This window comes from Apus apus, chromosome Z (genome assembly GCF_020740795.1).
Source record: "Apus apus isolate bApuApu2 chromosome Z, bApuApu2.pri.cur, whole genome shotgun sequence".
Classification (NCBI taxonomy): domain Eukaryota; kingdom Metazoa; phylum Chordata; class Aves; order Apodiformes; family Apodidae; genus Apus; species Apus apus.
Window position 1 is genome coordinate 21,648,083 of NC_067312.1, and position 23,391 is coordinate 21,671,473.

Sequence of the window (23,391 nt, forward strand, 5' to 3'; positions counted from 1 at the left end):
CACTGCCTCAAACAGCCTGGATCACCAAGTCCAACTTCCTCCCCAGAACAGGACAACCCCGAAGTTCACACCATGTCCCTCAGGGCATTGTCCAAATGCTTCTTGAATATTGTCAAGCTTGGTGCCATTACTGCTTCCCTGGGGAGCCCATTCCAGTGCTCAAAACCAGTGTTCTAAGACTCATAAACGCGTTTTTTATTGTTTTACACAGATTGACTTGGAGAGCATATTTTCACTTAATCCAGATCTTACTTCTGATGAAGATACTGAACTTGTTTCAGACACAGCACCACCACCTACTCCACCAGCCAAAGTAAACAAAATAGTGAAGGTTTGTAATACCTATATAACATGTTCATGGTAATACTGTAAGTTTATGCATATCCTATGCATGTTGTTATGCTTGAATTTTTAACTTTTGTGTCTGTGGTGCTCTTTGATATCTGTGTTCCTTTCTTTTTTCTGTGACTAATAGGTGTTTCTAAAAATTTTCGAAGAGCGGGTTTAGCAGAGAGGGAGTTGGGGACTCATATTTATGTAACTAACTATATCTCAAGGAAAAAATACAGAAAAAGTTTTGGAGGTCATTTTGAAACTTTACGTATTGTTTAAGCAGTCTTCAGCCCAGGCCCTTCAGGGAGGGATTTTGTAGCAATCACCTCTCTGTGTTGCTGCCATCATGTTGTTTTAATTCACTGAAAGGAAGCTGCAGTGGAGCTGCGGGTTACATTTTTGAGAATAAGGTAGTCAAATGACAGAGATTTCATTCTTTATAGAGTCGACGAACTGTGGCTCCTGTTAAGAATGATGCCCCTTCCAGAGACAACAGAGGTAAATGTTATCTCTTTCCATTTCAAAAAAGTAAAAAAATATGATAACATTTTAACCTAACATTCCTTAATAGTTCTGCATTTCTAATTCAGTATGTATGCATGTGACATGAAGAAGACATGGTACATAATTCCTAGAATTATCCCAATGTGTATTTAGAAATTCATACTGTCTGAATAGAATCTATATGCATTAAAGCAATATGGCATTAAGAAGGTTACACTGAATGAAATAGAGGTGCAGAAAATTCAAGTTAATTAATTATGTTTCATTAAATCATGTGTGGACTTTTGCAAGCTAAAGAATGCTCAATTTGCTTCAACCTAATTGAGTGTTTCGATATACACTAATCAGTGGACTTAAAATTTTTACTCTTTCAGGTTTTTAGCCTAGTTTTGTAGCAGTTTTGTGTAAACATTAATTCAAAGAGTACTTAAGCCCTATGGGTTATTTCTCACTCTACAGTTAATAGTGAAAAATCTACAAAAAATGCTGAAATACCACTGGGCAGGTGAAAAATATGTATTGGATGAATACAGATGTAATGCATCTATAACATGAGAGAGAATAATTGCTGCTTATTTTTTTCATTTTCTCTCCTATGTTAAACTTAACTAGCCTGTACTGATAATGGAGATGATTCTTCTTCCAAACATTAATCAACTGTGATTAATTCAGACTAGATTCCAGTTCATCTGTTTGAACTTGAAAAACAAGTGGGTTTGCATATCTTTGCAAGTGTTTATACTTTTCTGGTGGACGATTGGAACCACCTTCTCCCTTCTGCCGTTTGCCAGGTTGTTAATCAAATTGGAAATCTACTGAGGAGGGAATAATTTTTTTCAAAGTCATATAAAGTTGAGACATCTTGTTGATGGGCTCTCTTCACATCTATATATGTTGTTGTTTGTAGTAAATGCTTCTTGGTATGGAGTAACCCTGTAACTGAACAGGTCCTTTTAATCTTACTATTCACATTTGGCCTAAGTATTTGTTCTTTTTTGGCCTTGTAATGAAGCTTTTCTCAGCACGCTGTTTTGTTTAGCTTATTCAGTTTGTGCTGTAAACTAGATCTCCTATCATATTTGGAATGATCTAGGCATTTGTCTTGCCTGTCCTTCCTGTTCAATATGTGTTTCCATAGTTGTCTCCATGTTGCACAGTGAGCTGGCCTTCTTTTGGAATGTCATCTCTAGGCTGCTGATCAAAGCTGATACCTGCACTTTCCTACTCTTCTGGCAAACTCTGTTAGGAATGAGTGCAGGAAGCAGCCCAGAGCTGTTTGCAGCAACTCTCTGAAAAACAATTTAAAACATTCAGCTCTAACAAAGCGGCTTGCAGCCTCACCACTCCCACTGCATTTGCTGGAAACAGACGTCACCACATCTTCAGAAATTGGCATCCTTAGTACATACAGGAGCAAAGAATAAGTTTAGACACTAATTATGTCAGTATCACTTTTAGTAAAGTGACAAAAGGTTTGTTCCTTGCACTCACAGACTGAGCTATACTTTGCTGCCATTTGTTTCCCTGTGCTCCTCCACAGGTTATAGGCTCAATGGAGTGGAACCATTTTGTAAACATCTAGAAAATGTGAAACAGCAGGGCTTCTTATCTTACTTGTTTTTTGGGTAAAATCACAAAATAAATAACATTTCAGGGTTTGAAGCTTCAGGACTCTGTATCTCCAAGTACATGCTTCTTTATGTGCACATAATAAGTTGTACTACTTCTGTAGTAGAGTATCTAAAAATATGCATGTGCAGCATTAGTACTTGATAATTATGTTGTCTTTGTGTGTAACAGTAGGAAAGCCAGCTGCATACCAAATGTCTTTGTTAATAGTTTCTACATGTATGTCTCCTCCTCACCCCCAATAAGTGGCGCTGTCTGGAAAGGGGTCTTGTTTCATCTCATCAGAACAAAGCAGATGTCAGAATTGGGTAGAAATGTTACTCTTCTGTGTCCGGATGAGCTTTGTGCTTTTCCTTTGCAGTGACTGGTTCTGCACGTGCTCGACCTACTCAGCTTCCTGAGCAGCCTTCCTCCTCTCAACAAAATGGTACTGTTTCAGATATATCTCCAGTTCAAGCTGCAAAAAAGGAATTTGGACCCCCTTGTATGTAAACTATGTATCAAGGATTAATTTGTTCTGGGCATTACATGTACATTCTCTTGGATTATGTTGTTGTCCATAAACGACAGATGGTCTATATGCGCAGTTGTCTGTAGGCTTCCTTGAGGAGCTTTTTCAGCAAGCTGTGGTTAAACAAACATTTCCTTCTGTCATAGTTTTGCTCATATTTGGAATTTCTTTTTCCTTTGGTTTATTTCTAGCCATGGTGGTGTTTTTTTGGTTTTGTTTTTTAAATTTGCCTGGGCTTTCTTTTAATTAAAACCAAGACATCACATGTATCTGGCCAAATTTTTTTTTTGGGTCATTATCCTTATGTTTTTGGTTGTATAATTATTCTCTCATTCCCATGATTATTTCCTAGTTTATTTATTTTATAAATTTTAGAAATTACATTGCTGTAAATATTGTGTATGAATACTGATTTGCTTGAAAAGACAGTTGATATAAACGAATGCATTCTAATTATGAAGTAATATATTTGAAATTTTACAGTCTAAAGACTAAATTCATGCAACATACTGAAAATATTTTTAAATTATATAATTTCCTTTAAGCACGAAGAAAATCTAATTGTGTAAAAGAGGTTGAAAAGTTACAAGAGAAACGTGAAAAAAGAAGGTTACAGCAGCAGGAACTTAGAGAAAAAAGAGCTCAGGTTAGTATTCTTAGCTTGGATGGAAAACATATGTCAGCAAGTGAAGTCTGCAAATGTATTGTGCTTTTATTCAGTCTTTGATAATTTTATGAACTGTTACAATCTACAAGATTAAATGTTTTCATTCTCATAGAAATTTCATAAACATTTTGGTGCTTTGTTGCATTGCCCTCATAGCTATTACTTTGGACAGTTTTCTCCCTCCTTTTCTTCCTACTGAAATAATTACTTAAAATTGCTTATATTGTTGTGTGTTATTTAAAGACCTACTACTGATGATAGCTATTTCTTACGGAAACCATATTGTTGAAAATAATCAAATCACAGCTTTTAGGTAGGCCTGTTATTCTGTGGGAGGCATTACAACATTATGAGATTGTTTTTTATGATCTTTGATGGTTTGTAGGAGATCTATTTGAGGCTCAAGTTTGAACACTGGCTTTATTTTTCTAAAAAACATGTTTATGCAGAGTTTAGCTTTGCATCATGTGAGCCAGTTGGCAACAATTTTTTAGGAACGTGTGTGAAAGAAATGAAATTGCCAATCCCGTGAGAAAAATCTCTTAATATTAAATGACTTTATATCACAGTGTTGCAAAAGCATTTGCAAAACTAGTAGCATATTCTTGTTGGCAGCCCACTGTGTATGTGTTAGTCTCTCTAAAGAGGTACTACCACTCCACTACTGACAGCAGAAGTACCATCACCACGTCAAGAATTCAGACAATTCACTTCATGGTTTAATGATGTTCCTAAGTTGACCTAAAGTCACCTATGTTGAATTTATGTTCTTTAATTTCCATCCATTTCCACAAATGCAAAACATGACTATGTCTTCATGTGTATGGAACAAGTATTTTTTTGCTTTGTATATTTAAATTCTTCGATGTGCTACTACATCTAAAATTTTATTTTTACTGGTTTTGTGAAGACTCCCCTTGTGTCTGTGTGTTAAACTTCTCTATCATTGAATTCTAGCCTGGAAGGGACCTTCAAATGTCATCTAGTCCAACCCCCCTGTAGTGAGCAGGGACATCCTCAGCTAGATCAGGTCACTCAGAGCCCTGTCCAACCTCACTTTGAACGTTCCCAAGAATGGGACACATCTCTGAGCAACCTGTGCCAGTGTTTCACCACCCTCATTGTAAAAATTTTCTACTTTATTTCTTTCTTCTATATGAGGAAGCTCTAGTTGTCTTGGTGACTTGTATGTATCTGCTTTGTATAGCTTTGTATGTTTTGTTGTTGTTGTTACAAAATGCAGTAATGATTAGCCAAGCACTGGACAAGACCTTTAAACAGGGTTTGAGGAATATTAGGCAAATGCTTTTTCCCTAATTACCAATACCCCTTCCTGAATGTTAGAAGGAAAACATTTCAGCAGAAATACATTTTTTATGGACTTACAGTTTTGGTTCACTGTAGGCAGGGTGAACATCATCAAGGTGCGGTCAACTTCTGATTACCAGGGCAGTTTTATATAAGGTGAGGACCAGCTGTGCCACAGGTGCAGGTGCTCCACTTCACCTCGTTAACCTCAGTGCAGTGCTTACTAAGAATGCCTGTTCGGTTTCCACTATCAGCTGTGATCCTAAGGGAGTTTTATATAATTTGTGGGGAACCATGCAAACCACAGTAAGGTCCAAGCAGCAGAGCTAGCTATACAATGTGTCAGCAGCATGTCCTGAAATAGTGTAAAAAATGGCAGTTGTGGGGAGAAGTGATGGGAAGGACATTTGAGCCATTTATCAGAGAACTAACTGATCTCACAGTAGGCTCGGTCTCAGGAGCTCCCTGAATGGCCTCTTATGCAACCCAGGGAACTGTAGGAGTTAACTCAGGGCCAGTGGTAAGATGAGCCTCCTTTAACCAACTGGGATGCATCAGAGTTTGTTTAGAGTAGCTGGGGAGCCTGCACTGTCCTCTCCAGAGTGTTTTGTGTATCCATTCATCCCTTGGACTGCCTTGCCTCAGATCCAGAAGTGGTGACTGGATACTCTGTCCAGCGTTATGTTATGGTTTCGGGGGTGTTTATGAGTGTGAAAGGTGGGAGTAATTTCTCTTTCTTGACTAGGCTGTTAATGATTCTTCAGTTAAAAAGTATTTTGTATTACTTGCTGACCAAAAACATGAAATAGAAGGCATATAATTACTTTGATTTATGATCAGTACGTTAATGACATCCAAATGGAAAAGTGCATTAAACTTGCATTTGAGACATTTCTGTTGATTTGAAGAAACAAATTTCATTTAATGTATATTTTCCTATAAAAATGATAGAAGATACTGACATTAGTCTGTTTCAGGAAGAAAATTATATTTAAAATGTTGTTGCTTACTTTTCTAGGATGTTGATGCTACAAATCCCAATTATGAAATTATGTGTATGATAAGAGATTTCAGGGCAAGTTTGGATTATAGACCACTGACAACTGCAGATCCTGTAAGTACCAAAGCAACATGGAATTTTTTTATCCTGTATTTTTCCTGTGTTTTAATTTTTTTTAATGTATACTTTTGTCTGTAAACAGGAAAAATAAGTAGTTTAACATGTGTTAGTATTCCTTTTTGTCTTAGTAATTTGAGATGATGATATTGAAATTAGTAATTATTGAAAACCCTAGGTTACAAAATTATTTTTAGTTGTTACATTATTTAAGTGTCTTTTGACTACAAAATAATACAAATATGTACTAAGTAGTCACTTAGCCTCTGTATTTTTATTTTCCTGGAATGCTAGGGAATGTGCATACAAAGCCATTAAGCTTCTCAGAAAAAACATACCAAATATAAAGATTAATGTTTGATCTCTGAAGGTGATGTGGGCCTTTGATTTGTAAAGGAGTCAGATGAACTCCCTTAAATGATGGAGATTATCAGATCCCTGTGGAAATCAGATATCGTGATAATTTCTCTCAATAGTTTATCTCCCCTGTTGGAGCTGGATTCCTTGCAGTGTTCCAAGGTGTGCCTGGTACTGTACAGGATTAGATCACTGTCTGCAGGAAATTTTGTTAATGATAGAATCACAGAATGGTCGGGTTGGAAGGTACCTTTAAGATGATCTAGTTTCAGCCCATCTGCATGGGCCAAGGATACCTCCCACTAGACCACATTGCTCTAAGCCCCATCCAGCCTGGCTTTGAACACTTCCAGGGATGGGGAATCACAGCTTCTCTAGGCAACCTGTTCCAGTGTCTCACCATGCTCAAAGAATTTCTTGCTAATGTCTAACCTAAATCTCCCCTTTCAGTTTGAAACTGCTACCCCTTGTCCTATCGCTACCTGCCCTTGTAAGAAGTCCCTCTTCAGCTTTCCTGTGGGCCCTCTGCAGGTGCTAGAAGGCTGCTATAAGATGTCCCTGGAACCTTCTCTAGGTTGAACAACCCCAACTCTTCCAGCCTGTCCTCGTAGAAGAGGTGCTTCAGCCCTCTGATCATCTTTGTTGCCTTCCTCTGGCCTGTCTAACAGGTTTATGTACTTTTTCTGTTAGGGGTGCCAGACCTGAAAACAGTACTCCAGGTAGGGTATCGTAGGAGTGGGTTACAGGAGCAGAATCACTTCCTTTGATCTGCTGACCATGCTTATTTTGATGCAGCCCAGGATACGATTGTGTTTCTGCACTGCAAGCACACATTGCTTGCTCACGTTCAGCTTTTCATCCACCAACACCCCCAAATTCTTCTCCTCAGGGCTGCTCTCAATCTGTTCTCCACTGAGCTTATATTTGTGCTTGGGATTGCCCTGACCCAGGTGCAGGACCTTGCACTTGGTCTTGAATTTCATGCACGTGATCCCACTCTCTGTATCTCTGACAAAGATGTTAAGCAGCACCTGCCCCAGTACTGACCCCCAGGGAAGGCCACTCACCACTGGTCTCCACTTGGACATTGAGCCGTTGGCCACAACTCCTTGAGTGTGACCAGCCAGCAAATTCCTTATCTACCAAGTGGTCCACCTGTCAAGTCCATGTTTCTCCAATTTAGAGACAGGGATGTCGTATGGGACAGTGTCAAATACTTTGCACAAGTCCAGGTAGATGACATTAGTTGTTCTTCCCTTATCGACCAACTCTGTAGCTCCGCTGTAGAAGACCACCAAATAATACGTGGTTCTTCCTTTTGGGTTCTTGGCTATTGTGCACACACAAGGGGATTTCATGTGTTCAGATGACTGTCTTGGGAATTTCTCTTTGCTTAAATGATTCACTAAGTGAGTCGAGAATGGAAGTAAAATACAGTAAAATACTGTATAACTGAAATTGGGGTATAGTTCACTGAAAGACTGTTTCCTTTGCAGATTGATGAGCACAGAATATGTGTTTGTGTACGAAAACGACCACTCAATAAAAAAGGTATGACCACTTACAACTTTGGTAAAGATTTCTCTGAAAAGCTGCTTCTGATAGTAGTATTGTTTGTATTTAAAAAGGTCTAGCAGTACTGATGAAAGGTGAAATGTTGTATGAGTCAATATGTATGATGTACCCAGATAATTTCAAAGACTCAACGTACCCTGGATAAAGATGGGGAGAAAAGCAGTTTAACTGTTACTGTTTCATGGAATAGGAGCTGAGGTGTAGAGAGACTGCTGGTTTTTTCCAGAGTCATGCAGGGTGGAATTAGTTGATCAGGGAATTAATTCTACTCTCCTTTTTTCAGTATTCTTACATTGCATTAGGATCACCATTCTTTTAAACTATCATTTATGTGATGTCCTGAGCAGAGACCTACCCAATAAAAACTTTCCTACACCTTTTGTACATTTATTTGTACATTTTCTTACTTTCAAAGCATCTTGAACCAGACATCAGAGGAGCAATTCAGCTGCTAAACTGCTGGTATCTTATGACATGTTAGATGACCAATCATGTTGGAGACATCCTTGCAAGGCTAATGGATTACAGAGAAACTGGAGACTTGTGTACCCTAGAGTTGCTGCCTGGGACATATGAAATGCCACTGAAAAACTACTAGATTCTGGAATGACTCCCTAGGGACTTTTTCCTATGTATTATTAGTATAATAACTTTTTTTATTACTGCCTGATCATCAGACTGGAGTCTGTATTCTCAAAAAAAAAAAAAAAAAGTTCAGGTTTTCAGCTCCAGTTAAATCCCAGTCTTCCAATGAAGTTCTTCCAATTAAGAACACAAATTATTCTGGATTGCAGCCAATCTGAATCCAATGCTTAAGTAAGCTAACTTCTGTTTTATAAAGCAGGAAAGCAGGAGAACTGTATGGGAAGGGGAAAATATATGTTGATACCATTATATACTTTGTTTTTTTCTTTTATTTTTCCCCTCCATGTTGCTACTTCCACAACTTCATTTTTTCCCTTCATTTTTACCTCTATTGTTTTATTATTCTCTGTATTTTTTCTTTTGTTGAACTGAAAATAATGCATAATCTCAAAAAATTGGTTGATTGAAACTATTTTGCACAACATTTATATTTAATAAGGGCATTCAACATACAAGTCTGGTAGGAGTTGTATCTCTTTCACAGTTGGTGATTATCTTTAATAAAATATGACTTGAAAATCTGATACATTTAGGGGAAACATCACCTTCTACCTGTACTGAAGGTAGACAAATTGAAATAATAGTAAATGAGAGCAAGCTGGCATGGGATTCAGAATTAGGATTTGATTTTGTGAAAGTTTCTTATCTTAAGTGTTCATAGTTTGAAGCTATTAAAAAAATAGTTCAGAGGTATTTTTGTAAGAAGGTGGGTGTCTGATATAAAAATTAGGTCAGCACTAACGCTATTTTGCATTTTTTAGAATAAGCTATAGTAAAAAGTTATTAATGAAGTAATCTATGCAGGGCATGAACCACAGAGATAATCTAGTACCTGGATGATACAATCTTCTAAAAATACACACTTCACAAGATACAGTATTTCTCATGCTACAGCTTAAAATTTAAGAATATAAAAGAATGAAAGATGCTAGTGTGTGTAATCCCTGAAGACATAAAATTAAAGTAGTTTCTCAGTCTTACAAACACAAATTACCGAAACCTTTAGGTGTTCTCAACATCAATCTTTCTGTGGATTGACTTTGCAGGAAGTAGATGTTCAGGTCAACATTTTCAGATTTTCTTTCAGTCACACGTATCTATAATTGAGAAATATATGGTGGGTTTCAGAGACACTATTCCAAAATTTCTTCAGTAAGGAATAGAGGTCATCACAACAAATAGCTGAGAGTAGGTAAATGTTGTATTCCAAACAGTCACTTAAGAAAAATCAGCTTTGACTGCTTAAACTAAAGAGCTTTTGCTGCAATAATCATAGAATCATAGAATCATAGGGGTTGGAAGGGACCTCGAAAGATCATCTAGTCCAACCCCCCCTGCCAGAGCAGGGTCACCTAGAGCACATCACACAGGAACGTGTCCAGGCGGGTTTTGAATGTCTCCAGAGAAGGAGACTCCACAACCTCTCTGGGCAGCCTGTTCCAGTGCTCTGTCACTCTCACAGTAAAAAAATTTTTTCTGATATTGACCTTAAACCTCCTATGCTCCAATTTGTGTCCATTACTCCTTGTCCTATCACTGGTCATCACTGAAAAAAGCTTAACTCCATCTTCTTGACAGTCACCCTTTACGTATTTGTAAACATTGATGAGGTCACCCCTCAGTCTCCTTTTCTCCAAACCAAAGAGACCCAGCTCCCTCAGCCTTTCCTCATAAGGGAGATGTTCCACTCCCTTAATCATCTTTGTGGCTCTGCGTTGGACTCTTTCCAGCAATTCCCTGTCCTTCCTGAACTGAGGGGCCCAGAACTGGACACAATATTCCAGATGCGGCCTCACCAATGCAGAATAGAGGGGGAGGAGAACCTCTCTTGACCTACTAACCACACCCTTTCTAATACACCCCAGGATGCCATTGGCCTTCTTAGCCACAAGGGCACACTGCTGACTCATGGTCATCCTCCTGTCTACCATGACCCCCAGGTCCCTTTCACCTACACTGCTCTCCAGCAGGTCAGCCCCCAACCTGTACTGGTGCATGGCGTTTTTCTTCCCCAAATGCAAAACTCTACACTTGCTCTTGTTAAACTTCATCAGGTTTTTCCCCGCCCAACTCTCCAGCCTGTCTAAGTCTCTCTGAATGGCAGCACAGCCTTCTGGTGTGTCAGCCACTCCTCCCAGCTTGGTGTCATCAGCAAACTTGCTGAGGGTACATTCTGTTCCCTCATCCAGGTCGTTGATGAAGATGTTGAACAACACCGGTCCCAGTACCGACCCCTGAGGGACTCCACTAGTCACAGGCCTCCAACTAGATTCTGCCCCATTGACTACAACTCTCTGACTTCTTCCTTTCAACCAGTTCTTGATCCACGTTCACCTTCTTGATGACCTTCATATATCTCTTTTCAATACTGTTCGTTCTTTCATCTCTGTGATTACTGCAGTATAATTGCTTCTTATTTTATTGCAGTGCATTTGAAAAATGTATTATATAGTGACTTGAATGCATATTTATGTGTTATGTAATGTCATGCAATGGTAACTATTGTACTGTTTGATTAATATGTTAACTGATGAAAAGATTTCTATCTGACTGTATAGAGCCACATCAAATTCTTGAACTCCATGCAAGAAGAAATTTTACATAGACATGCAAGTAGGACACATTGGGATCCTGACTGTACACACAAAGGATCTTTATTTTTGTGCATATCATGCAACACTGGGTCTTCTGTTTTGCTGACTCATATACCATACATCAATTAGCAATAAACTGTAATGCTGTTTAGTAATGATAACCTAGGAAAACACTACTGAAATTGCATCTAGATGGCTTTTGTTCATTCCCAGTGATAGGAAGGATTGTTAGCATTTTCAGCTTTTTCTACTTACAAGATAATTTTTAGGAAGGATTTTGCTTTAAAATTTCAATGTTAAAGACGTATACTTTAGGTTCCAGGGGCAATACTCAAATAAAAATGTATTAGTAGAATGAAATACATTTTTTTTTCTGTTTGAAAGCTGTGAACAAGTGACTAATGTTAAAGATTTAGAGAAAATAAAAAGAATTTTAAAATAAAGCAGATTATCATAAGGACATTAATTATTTGTGGTTTTATGTTGTACAGTACAAGTGTTATAGTACTTCAGTGTCCAGTTTCTCCAGTAGAGAAGTTACTTATAAAAACTCAATGGGTACAGCAGTAATCTGTAAAACACTATAGAAGCCCTAAGGAAGTAGAACCCAGCTCCATGGAAAATGTTCTTATAGAATGCAAGACAAGCTACAGTGATAGTGCTGTAATTACTGACCTTAGTTTTTCTTACCAGCTTTGTACCACCTCTTTTTTATTATTTTTTATTTTTTAAAATATGTCTAGTGGTTGGTAGGGTAGCATGACAGACTTCCAAAGTGAAATCTCTTATGTAGTAGATTACTATCTCAGTGTCAGAAGCCCAGATCCATTTCAGTGTTGTTACTTTGAGGAGCTGTGTTATCTGAGATGTTTTGAGTGTGAACTATTAAAAAATGTAAAAAGTAATGATGTGTTGCTATTTAAACATATATATATTTCACTTACTTTATAGAAAATGTAATGAAAGACCTTGATGTAATAACAATTCCTAGTAAAGATGTTGTGATGGTACATGAACCAAAACAAAAGGTGGACTTAACGAGGTACCTAGAAAACCAAACTTTTCGTTTTGATTATGCCTTTGATGACACGGCTCCCAATGAAATGGTTTACAGGTATGTGTATACGCTTTTTTTTGTTAATCTTTTTTCTCAACGTATCTCTAATGTCAATAACTGTGGTTTTACCTTGGCCATGGAATTCTGTTCTCTGTGTTACTAGATTGTATATTGCTGCCTCCATTCTTTTGCCTGTTTACTTTTTTTTAATTCTTTGTCCTGAATTCTTCACCTGCAATATTATCTCCACCTCTGCTGAACTCAGTCCTGCTCTCAGTCTTCCTCCAAGCCCTGCTGGTTTCCAGACACTAGCATGTATTTCCTGCCTGCTCTGCTGCTGAGTATCTGAACAACTTCATGAACCCTCCATTTGCCTAAGGGTTGTTTGTTTGTTTTTTTAATTAATTAGTGTGTGTGCAGCACCTGAGAAACCTGAGTCATGGCTTTTGGTCTTCAGGGAAGTTAGAAGAAAAGGAAAGGCCCATCCCTGGCCCCAGAGAGCTTGCAGTTTGAATATAAGATATTTAACAGATGGAAACAAATCAGGAGAGGGTGGAGAAACAGTACAAGGAAAGCAAGAGAGGTTATACTGCTGTATTGCTGAGATACCTGAGCTAGCTTGGCTGCTGGAAGCAATCTGGCTGATGTAACACAGGGGTGCATGGAGCTAAATTGTCTTGCTCAAAATGCTGAGTATTTTCAGTTTGGAAAATAACAGCAACAAAGATACACATCTGCTTTCAGCCCCAAGGTATTGGATCTCCATTTTCTCCTTTATTCTTCTGTTCCACAACTGGCACAGAATAATGCACACACTGCTTTTAAAAACATGTTTAGAAGTAGCTGGTTACCTTGTACTAGTCACTGAATGGAGTAGATACAGTAGCAGGCAAGGTTAGATACTATGGGAAGTCGTAACCTTGCTACACAGTCTAAATCCTGTGAAGCTTTTTGAAAGGAATATTTATATTAGAAGGGAATTTAATGATGATCGTTTTCCTTATGCTTGGAAAGTGCTTCCCATAGCCTTAAGTAGTAGTGACAGAGAATATCTTAATTCTTGTTTTGGATCCAACAAGGAAGTGAACATTAGAATCATATCCTGATTGATATTGGATGCTGACATCCTGTCAGTGGATATCAGAAAATTAATGGTAAAATAATTATTACAAGGCCTTAAAAATTAAACCTTTTGCCTTATGCTTGGTATAATTAGGAGGAGAAGGAATATCTGTGTAGTCTGTTAGTTTACGCTAAGAGAAGACTTCGAAAACCTGTGCCTTTGTAGATATCAGTCCCTAATCGTTGTCTATTGGTAGCATCTTTCCTTTCTCAATAGAGAAGAGCTGCAGGAGGTTGATCTTGCTGGTGATGCTTGCCTCTTGCAATAGTTCTCCAACTTAAAAATAAGTTCTCCTTGCTGCTGTTCATCTTTGTGAGCATAGTGTTTAAATGTGAGGGGTGGTTTTTGCATACAATATTGTTACCTTTTTTAATTCCTCTGGGCAATTTTTTACCCCACTAATGGTAATACAGGAAGATACTGAAAGATGGTTTTATATTCATACTGAAACAGTAAATCTCTAGTTTCTGTAGCAGCACAGGCCTTTCATTCTCAATAATGATTACTTGAAGGACAGTCTGCTTCAAGGCCTCATGTAATAATAGAAGTAAGAGCAATCTAAATATTGTTATCTGCTGTCACCAGAATGTCAGGTCACAACAGGGGAAAAAATAGTGTGGCAAGTTACTGCAGTTTTCTCCAGTATGCTAAAATTACTCACTGTATTGCTATGCTGAAAAATGTTCTTCAGGTTGAAGGAAAAAACTGCTACTCATTATTGTTGTTGCTGTTATTATTATTCTTACTGATTTTTTTTTTTTTTTTTTTTTGCTTAAGCTGTATTTTAAGTATTTCTGAATCCATGAGCTGGTACACTGAGTTGCAAGTTTTTATTAGTATTAAAAAACATGCACTAGTTTCAATGGGTATGCCTTTTGCATTGTAAAGGAGAACCAGAGTTTTCATTTCTGACAGATCAAGATTGCAAATAAAGGTTCTAGTAAAAGGAAAGTTGGATTGCTTTGGAATTGTACCATTTGAAGTTGTATAATAGTTTATGAAAACTAGATGTGTTTGTCTTTTGCCCTACTTTGAAATAGATATGAAGTCACCTTTTCATAAATTGGCAAAGAAAATAATTTCAAACTTGGTTCAACAGAGATAATGGAGTGTGCTTCTTAGGTGGATATAGGTTTCTTGAAATTTTGTATTTCATATATAAAAAGAACAAACTCGAAAGTATGGGATTATTGCTTTTAGGACAAAGGAAGTCTATGTGTAGAGGAACGAAAAAATGAAGACTAAGACCTATTATGAATAATCTGGTATATTTTCAATGAAAATTCAAGGTTCAGTAAATTTAGATTTTTGCATAGCCCTTGGTTGCTCTCTCTTAGCCAGGTTATTTTTGTAGGCAATCTTGTGTTTGTTCCAAAGTGGAATGAATGGAGATTGTAACAGTTCAGTTTGTCTGTGAACAACAGTCCCTCTTTCTGTCACTTAACGGTACTTCATGTATGAACACCTGGAAGAAGGTTTAGAGTGACTGCTGCAGAAAGACTCTTACCTCCGTTGGTAACCCTCCATTAGGCTACCGCTTGCTTTGGGAGTTTTTCATGAAAGAATGGTGATAAACAGCTGAAGTAGGAGCAATAACTCTGTGTTTATTGCAGTTAAAATTAATTCTCTAAAACATAATGTTTGAGATAATATTTTTGATGCATTGAATAATATTAATTTGAGAAGAAAAAAAAACCCAAAAATTAAACTGAAGTAGAATTTTAGTATTGGCAAAACCTAAGTATATATATGCTCGACTGTCCTACTTTCATATCTTCTAATGCTGTCTTCTTTAGGCAGCTCCAAACTCCAATGTACTAAGCTGTGCTGTGTTGTATCATTAAAACAAGGACATTATTTTTCTTAGGTTTTAAAATGCAAAACTATTGTAAAAGAAATAGGTGACACCTTGTAGCTTCTATTTGATTTATTAGAATATTTTTATATCTTAGAGCTGGTAGTCTCTTTAATTCAGGAATTAATGTGGAGATGTCCTTTGGACATTCAAAGACAGGACCATCTTTTTCACTTCTAGCCTTAAGATTCATAGCATCCTTTAGTAGTGGGATCTTTAAGTAACTCGGTTTCTCAAGTACTATTGGTTTTTGCATTTAAGGTTTACCGCTCGACCATTAGTGGAGACTATATTTGAGAGAGGAATGGCCACTTGTTTTGCTTATGGACAAACAGGCAGTGGAAAAACTCACGTAAGTATTTTTTCTATATGTCAGCAATACACTTCTTTTTATGTATTATACACTTAGATAAGTTATAGTAAGTAACAAATTTGTAAGTTACATTTCTGCAATGTTTATAGTTTGTTTTTTTTCTTTTTTCTTTTTTTTCTTACATCTAGACTATGGGTGGTGACTTTTCGGGAAAGAACCAGGATTGTTCTAAGGGGATATATGCACTTGCAGGTGAGTCTTTATTGATCTGTTGGCTTTTTGGGGAATAGGTGAGATCAGTGAGTTTTTCTGCTCCCTGTCATACCAACATAAGAGTCCACATATATTGCCATATGTTGGAGCTTTGGTAACATCAAAAGTAGTTCCTAGATGGGTAGTCTTTACAAAGTAAAGTAAATGCATATATAGATTACTTACCTAAATTAATGAATATAATGGATGATTAATTAAATTTGTAATTTTGGGGTCTTCTACATCTTCTGATATAATGTGCCAATTTAAACTGCAGTGTTTTAGACTTGGTTGACTGACCCTATGTGTTATACTTGCAAAATATAAGAGATGCTGTAAAATAGACTATAGTTTTCACTGAAGGAAAATAACTAATGAGATTTCTTTTTATTCTGGAAATGTGTTCACAGCTCGAGATGTCTTTTTAATGCTAAAGAAGCCAAACTATAAGAAGTTAGAACTTCAAGTATATGCAACATTTTTTGAGATCTACAGTGGTAAGGTAAGTACGTGATCTTTCTCTGCGGAAGTGGTTGGAATTTCACAAATGAGATTTTGAACTTGACATGTAAAAGATTTTTTTCTTTTTTGTATTAAAAGCTTTTTTTCAATTAATTCTTTACACTTCCAGTTATTTTTTTTCGATGGAACCCTTTGCATGTTTTGAGATGGGATTTGAAACAAAAGTGTCTTCTAAAGCTTCTCTTTAACTGTTTTGTGTTCCTCCCCTCCCAAAGGTTTTTGACTTGTTGAACAGGAAGACAAAATTAAGAGTGTTAGAAGATGGTAAACAGCAAGTCCAGGTCGTGGGATTACAGGAACGGGAAGTCAAATGCGTTGAAGATGTTCTTAAGCTTATTGAAGTAGGCAACAGCTGCAGGTATTTCCCATAGCTTCCACCCTTTTTTCATTGTGCATGAAAGAATCAGAGCAAGACTTTTTGGGGGTCTCTTCATAATGATAGCTTTTTAATATGCAGTGGGTTTTTTTGGTGCTGTTGGCTGCAAGTAAGAAATCTGCCTGCCTTTTGAATAAAGATGTTCAGAATTTCTCTGTCTCCTAGAGAGAAATGAGAACTGATTTTTTTTTTTTTTTAACAGGATGTGAGCTGTGTGCATTATGTAACCAGCTTACTGACTTAAATTCACATAATTTATAATCTGGAATACTGCCAGAATCTTCAGCTCTAAAAGGTCTTGATCTGTAGTGACAGAGGTTAAGCGTTGAATTTTTTTTTTTTTATGATACATCATCACTGTTTTTAAAGTTAGCTTTGTGGATAGTCTGCTACCTGACCAGATAAAAATGCCATCAGCATTTTACATGTAAGCTCTTTGATAAACTGAAATCCTTGAAGATCTGATTATGCTTGCGTTTAAAAGGGAGATAAAATGTCACTTCCATTTCTGTTTGAAGAGGTGCAGAAAGAGGTATAATTGTACTATGTACATACAACTATTAGTGTTGTATCTCTAGCATCCAGAAGAACTTTAGAGATGCATCAAAACATGTAAGAAAATACAGAGCACTGTCCTGAAAAGACTAATGCTCGGAGGTTCATGTGTTTAACATGTATGGTCTTTCTTCTATTCATATGTCCTTCCCCTCTCTTTTCTTTAAAGGACATCTGGCCAGACATCTGCAAATGCACACTCATCTCGAAGCCATGCAGTCTTTCAGATTATTCTCAGAAGGAAAGGGAAATTGCACGGTAAATTTTCTCTGATTGATTTGGCTGGCAATGAAAGAGGAGCAGATACGTCCAGTGCAGACAGGCAGACGCGACTGGAAGGTGCGGAAATTAACAAGAGCCTTTTAGCACTTAAGGTAACTGAAATGTTTTCATTGCCTTTAAGTAGGTGGAAGCCTTCATCATGTAATAGCAATGGCTATTAAAATGAGTGTTTTCACAGGCTTTGCTTGTCTGCATTGTCTACTGATGTTACACGTAAAATAAAGTATTGGTTTTTTCCTTTAAATGCCTGAAGGAACACTTGCTAACTACCAAGTAGAAACATTGCAGGAACATTGTGCTATGAACTTGAATATAGTTTTGAAAATAAAGCACAACAAAAAACACCTTAACAAAAAATCCCCGTGGTTGAATTTTAAGACTTCTGGTACGTATCCAAAGTGGGAGGACAGATTACTTGCTTTGTTATTCACAGTCTGAAATACTAACTGGAAATATTTTTACAGACAGGAGCATTTCTTTTATTTTTTAAATAAAAAATGAAGTTAACCTTTATGACATACTTAGTTACTGCTGCTAATTAATTCACTAAAACCACACAGCCGCAACATATCCAGAAGGGTCTAACAAATGATTGAAGTAGCTCTTGAAAGTTGGAATCCATTTTTTACTGCTGTTCTTTGTAGCGAATTGTCTCATACAGTGACTTTACAGATTTTCATACGTTAATCCAGGACAACATTATTTAAATAGTCACATGCTTTTTGTTTTGTTTTATAATACTTGAAAAAGGTTCACTCTAAATAGGGAAAGTGATTTCTTTGGTCTTTCTGGGGTAACAGTAGTTCTGAATGTCTCAAAACTTACCTCTGTTGTTGGTTGGTTTTTCTTAGGTTTACTGCTCTCACCAGCAGCACTGTAGCTTTATATAAAGAATCTGAACCAAGAAATCACTATTCTTATTTTTTTATCTCCTATAAGATGGGAGAAGACTAAGCAGATTGCACAACAAACCGCAAAATTCTAATGTGTAACATGTCATACAGAATTCTATGGCATGTTGAAAAATTGGAAGCAGCAGGTCCAAAACTGTGGCCGGTTTTGATTTATCATCAAAGTAAATAATGCAAGCAACATTGTGTTGATGTTATCACTGGTTTCCAAATGTAATCAAATAAAGCTGATTTGGTTTTGGGTTGGCTTTTGTTTTGGTGTTTTCGGTTTACTTGTTGATTTTGTGCTGGCTAGTGCCTTCAGTGCAATATACATACAACGTACTTAATTTGTTTTCATACAACTTGTCTTTAATTATCGTGAAAGGTTCTGTCGCTGCTGTACTAGTGATTGTGAACTAAATTACATGGGAAAGGGGAAATATGAATAAGTGCAGGTCTTGCAGAGGTCTAAACAGCTGTAAAAGAAGATGAAAGTTTCTCAATTATACATTAGTCTTTCATTTTTCATCTATCCCCAAAAATACTACAAAGCTTTTTCCATTTGTATTCAAGATCCTTGAAGCTATTGTCAAGTTCAAATTAAACTAGTATGTTCTGAGGAGAGCTCTTTGGTGCTAATCCAGGATTTGCTATTTACACCTGTGTATCAGTCCAGTCTTAACCTGTTTGGATTTTTGGTAGGGGAAGTTATTTCTGTAATGTCTCTACATGGAAGTACTGTTGTCATCTTGTTACCTGGTTTTCTGAGCTGTGATGGATTGTAAAAGTAGTTTAAAAATCTATTAATTTAGAAGCTGGCAGTGTTTTCCTATAATCTGTATACAAAAAGGAAGATAGTCCAATTCTAACTTTTCAGGAGTAAACAAACTAAAAATCACAATAGTAAATTAAAATATTCTAATGAAACTTGTTAGTTGCCATATCAGTAAGTCAACATACACTTTTGTTACTGTTTGTAGTTTGTAATGTCACTTGTTGAAAATCTTGCCCCTCTTTCTGTCTAATCTGCTTGTCTTCTTATGTAAGTATAATGTTAATGTACAAATTAAAAAAAATCAAGGAATGCACTGCCTTGCTCACTTATAAGTATTAAGTCCTTTTTAGCATTTGCATGTGAAATTCACATTCAACAACCTTCAGTCTTTCTGAGTTTAACTGAGGTGTGTCAAGGCTCTAAAATTCAGCTGGTGAGTTCTTTAAATCATCACTCTAGTTAAAGCCAGCTTGCCCTTCTGTTTGTTCTGTTCTGTAACATGGCAGTTTTTTTCTGAGCCCATTTTTAGTTCTGTTTTATGCTGTTTCATGGTTGCAATGCTTTCTTGGGTGATCACTCCACAATTTCTACCCTGGCTTTTGAAAGAAGCTGTTTCTAGGGAATTTCAAAAGGCCACAAGGATGTGGCTGCATCTGGAGAATTAGCTGAACTACTGTACAACTCTTCCAAGTAACACAAAAGCCATTCTCTCTGTTAATGCTGCTTCAAAGGAAAGCTCTGGTTTGAAAAGCTTTTGGAGTATGGTTGTTTCAAGAAGTTCTGTGTGTAGACATGTTAAAACTGCAGGGAGGAAGCCAGGAATCTGGCATTAGTGATCAAAATCTGACTATGGCAACAATGACACAGAAATTTAAATTTAAACTTTCTTTGCATAAGAAGTAATTAATCAGCTGATGTCTGAGCTCTTAAGTGGGCAGAAGTTGTATTTAGATTCGTGTGGTCTTGGTTTGCACTGTTGTACTTACTTAGTTGCTGCTGTAACTTCTATAGTAATTTCTTAATATTTACATCTGTACAGTATTTCTCACTGAAACTCTCCAAATAATTGCAGATATTAGTTTGGCCCCACACCCTTGTGGGTGAAAGAGGAGACCTTATCCCTTTCTTTTTTAATATATGAAGAATATTTTAAAACAGAGATTACTTGTATTTTCAAGTGTCTTCCAATACTGAATACATCATTAGAGAGCCATACTTACTAGGTCTGTGATCTGTGGAAGATTTCAGAAATTTTGTTTTCTTCTGAGCTGTTAAGAAAGTCAGTGGTAGAGCCAGGAATCAACACTACTGGTTTTAGTTGATAGAGTTAGCACATTCATGCTGCTTCTGCTGGAGATTATAGATAATTGAGTCTTTTGCAGCTGATGTCCAGGCTAACAATTATTTCTGGTTATTTAACACCAACACCGACTTTTGTTGTTGTTGGATACAATAGATGTAAGCATTTTTGATAAGAGTCACAAAGTTTTTAGGTTTCTTAAGTCCGTTTTAAGTTCCTACCTCTCGACTGAACTTAATGAGAGGTAAAAGCCTAACATGCCTTGAATCCAACTTTTAATGGTAAATTTTAATATTTTAGGGGACAGCAACGTATCTAGGGCATGTATTTTCTGATTTTGAACTGTATTGGTATCATATGTATTCAACCCATGTTATAAAAATATATAAACCTGTTTGTTTTTTCAGGAGTGCATTAGAGCCTTAGGCCGAAATAAACCTCATACACCCTTCAGAGCAAGTAAACTTACTCAGGTGCTAAGAGATTCATTCATTGGTGAAAACTCCCGTACCTGTATGGTAAGTTGGTTTGGTTAACTGTTTTAACAATTAAAAACAGAGAAGACACTGGGAATTTAGACTCTTATATTTAAAATTGGTGTATTTCTAGTGGCAATGTGTTGGACTTAAGTTTGTCCACTGACACTCTATGAGGAGTGAGAACTTCAGCAGAGACATTTCAGGTAACTTGCTCCCTTCTGACTTTTTAGAGGACATTCTCATTGCTTGTTCTCGTTTTCTAGTTAGGCACCTAGGCACCTCAGTCTGGGCTTGAAAAGTTTGTTTGTTAGTTTTTAATAATGTCTTAACTGTAGGACAGTATGGTTTGTATGGACAGTACGGAATTTTGGAAGAGGTAGTCTAGACTGGAAGTTCAGTGGTGAGCTGTGCCCTTTAAATAACAGACACATTTAAAGCTGGCATTAAAGGCATCAGAACATACTCTAGGCAACTTATGGGGGTAAGTAGCTGGGACACATGGGATGAATAGTTGTGTATTGTGGCCCGGAAGGCCAGTGACATTCTGACTTGTATCAGGAATAGTGTGGCCAGCAGGAGCAGGGATGTGATTCTTTCTCCCCCTGTGCACAGCACTGGGGAGGCCTCACCTCAAGTACTGTGTCCAGTTCTGGGCCCCTCACTTCAGGAAGGATATTGAGGTGCTGGAGCAGGTCCAGAGGAGAGCAACAAGGCTGGTGAAAGGAGTAAAGGGAAAGTCTTACAGGGGTAGGCTGAGGGAGCTGTCGCTGTTTAGCCTGGAGAAGAGGAGACTCAGAGGGGATCTTACCACTCTCTTCAACTACCTGAAGGGAGGTTGTAGTCAGGTGGGGGCTGGGCTTGTTTTTCCAGGCAACTAGCAACAAGAGAAGAAGGCATGGCCTCAAGCTGTTCCAGGGGAGGTTTAGGTTAGATATTAGGAAGTAATTCCTCAGGGAGAGGGTGATTAGACACTTGAATGGACCTCCCAGGGAAGTGGTGGAGGCACTGTCCCTAGGTGTGTTAAAGGAAAGGCTGGATGTGGCACTTAGTGCCATGGTCTAGCCAATGTGGTGGTTTTAGGTCATAGGCTGGACTCGATGATCTTAAAGGTCTTTTCCAGCCTTGGTGATTCTGTGATTCTGTGATTGTATATATGTGCATTTGCATCAGTCTGAAAAACAGAATTCTTCTGTCAGATGGTGGAAAGGACAGATAAAAGCACTGATGTCACTTGTTTTATTTGTGCATCCTTAAGATTTCTACTTACAGAAATGCAAACTCAGAATTTTGCATTTACGTGTTATGTTACCAAGACAGTGAGATGTGGGAAATTGACTGAAATTCCTATTAATTTTTAATGTTCCACGTGTGGTTAAAAAAATTAAATTAAAGCCTTGACTTGATATCTCTCTCCTTGGGATGTCATTGTATATGTACAGCTGTACCTAGTAAATGGCTTTTGTGGAAGATCTCAAATGAAACTGGAGATGAAAAAAAAAAAATAATTTTAATTAATTTATACTTTAATATGTACAAAATTATTTACTAAGGTGTGGCTTGTTTTTTCCAGATCGCTACAATTTCTCCGGGGATGGCATCATGTGAAAACACTCTAAATACACTGAGATATGCAAATAGGTATGGAAAATGTTATTGCTTATAGTTGTACCAGCTGCTGACCACTGACATTTGGAATGCTGTTGTTGTATTTTAGCTACTTAAATAATTTTATCTTGCTTGCATTTCTTAATAAAATTAAAACCAAGTGACTGATCCAGGCTCCCATTTAATAAGAACCATTACAATAGAACGAATAGAAACTGCATTGAAGCTGTTACCCATATTGGATAGAATAATAGAATCATTTTGTTTGGAAAAGACCATTAAGATCATCGAATCCAACCGTTAACCCAGCACTGCCAAGTCCACCACTAAACCATGTTCCTAAGTCTTTTAAATACTCCTACGGATGGTGACCCCCACCACTTCCCTGGGCAGCCTGTTCCAGTGCCTGACAACTCTTTCAGTAAAGGGTTTTTTCCTACTACTCAATGTAAAGCTCCCCTGGAAGAACCTGAGGCTATTTCTTCTTTTTATATCGTCTATTACATGGGATAATGTGGATTGCAAGGACTTGTGGGAGATGCCCCTATTAGTTTTGCCTGTGCTGTAGAGTCACCATCTCTAAATTAAGGATAGTTGGTATTCATGATTCCCTGGTGTGTTAGCTGAAATACCTATGTGCAATGTGGGGTTTTTTTCATCCTCTTGGTGGAATTGCATGCAGTTGCCAGTCTTTTTCATAGGTATATATGAAATTTTATACTTCCCAACTTCAGGCAAATAGCTGAGACCCCTAAGCAACAAGT

General features: G+C 37.3%; 1 protein-coding gene across 5 annotated transcripts in view; it reads left to right on the forward strand.

Annotated features, from left to right (window-relative positions):
- Positions 1–23,391, forward strand: part of KIF2A (kinesin family member 2A) — a 57,268-nt gene that overhangs the window by 23,575 nt on the left and 10,302 nt on the right. For 3 of the 5 annotated variants that reach the window (XM_051642212.1, XM_051642213.1, XM_051642215.1), the window contains exons 3-16: positions 212–331; positions 777–831; positions 2,828–2,950; positions 3,523–3,623; positions 5,971–6,066; positions 7,923–7,977; positions 12,192–12,354; positions 15,537–15,627; positions 15,777–15,840; positions 16,251–16,342; positions 16,578–16,720; positions 17,463–17,667; positions 20,951–21,061; positions 22,593–22,660. In XM_051642212.1, the coding sequence (XP_051498172.1) occupies positions 212–331; positions 777–831; positions 2,828–2,950; positions 3,523–3,623; positions 5,971–6,066; positions 7,923–7,977; positions 12,192–12,354; positions 15,537–15,627; positions 15,777–15,840; positions 16,251–16,342; positions 16,578–16,720; positions 17,463–17,667; positions 20,951–21,061; positions 22,593–22,660 (1,487 nt within the window). The remainder of the gene's footprint in view (positions 1–211; positions 332–776; positions 832–2,827; positions 2,951–3,522; positions 3,624–5,970; positions 6,067–7,922; positions 7,978–12,191; positions 12,355–15,536; positions 15,628–15,776; positions 15,841–16,250; positions 16,343–16,577; positions 16,721–17,462; positions 17,668–20,950; positions 21,062–22,592; positions 22,661–23,391) is intronic. The other 2 variants (XM_051642214.1, XM_051642216.1) reach the window with 1 other exon arrangement.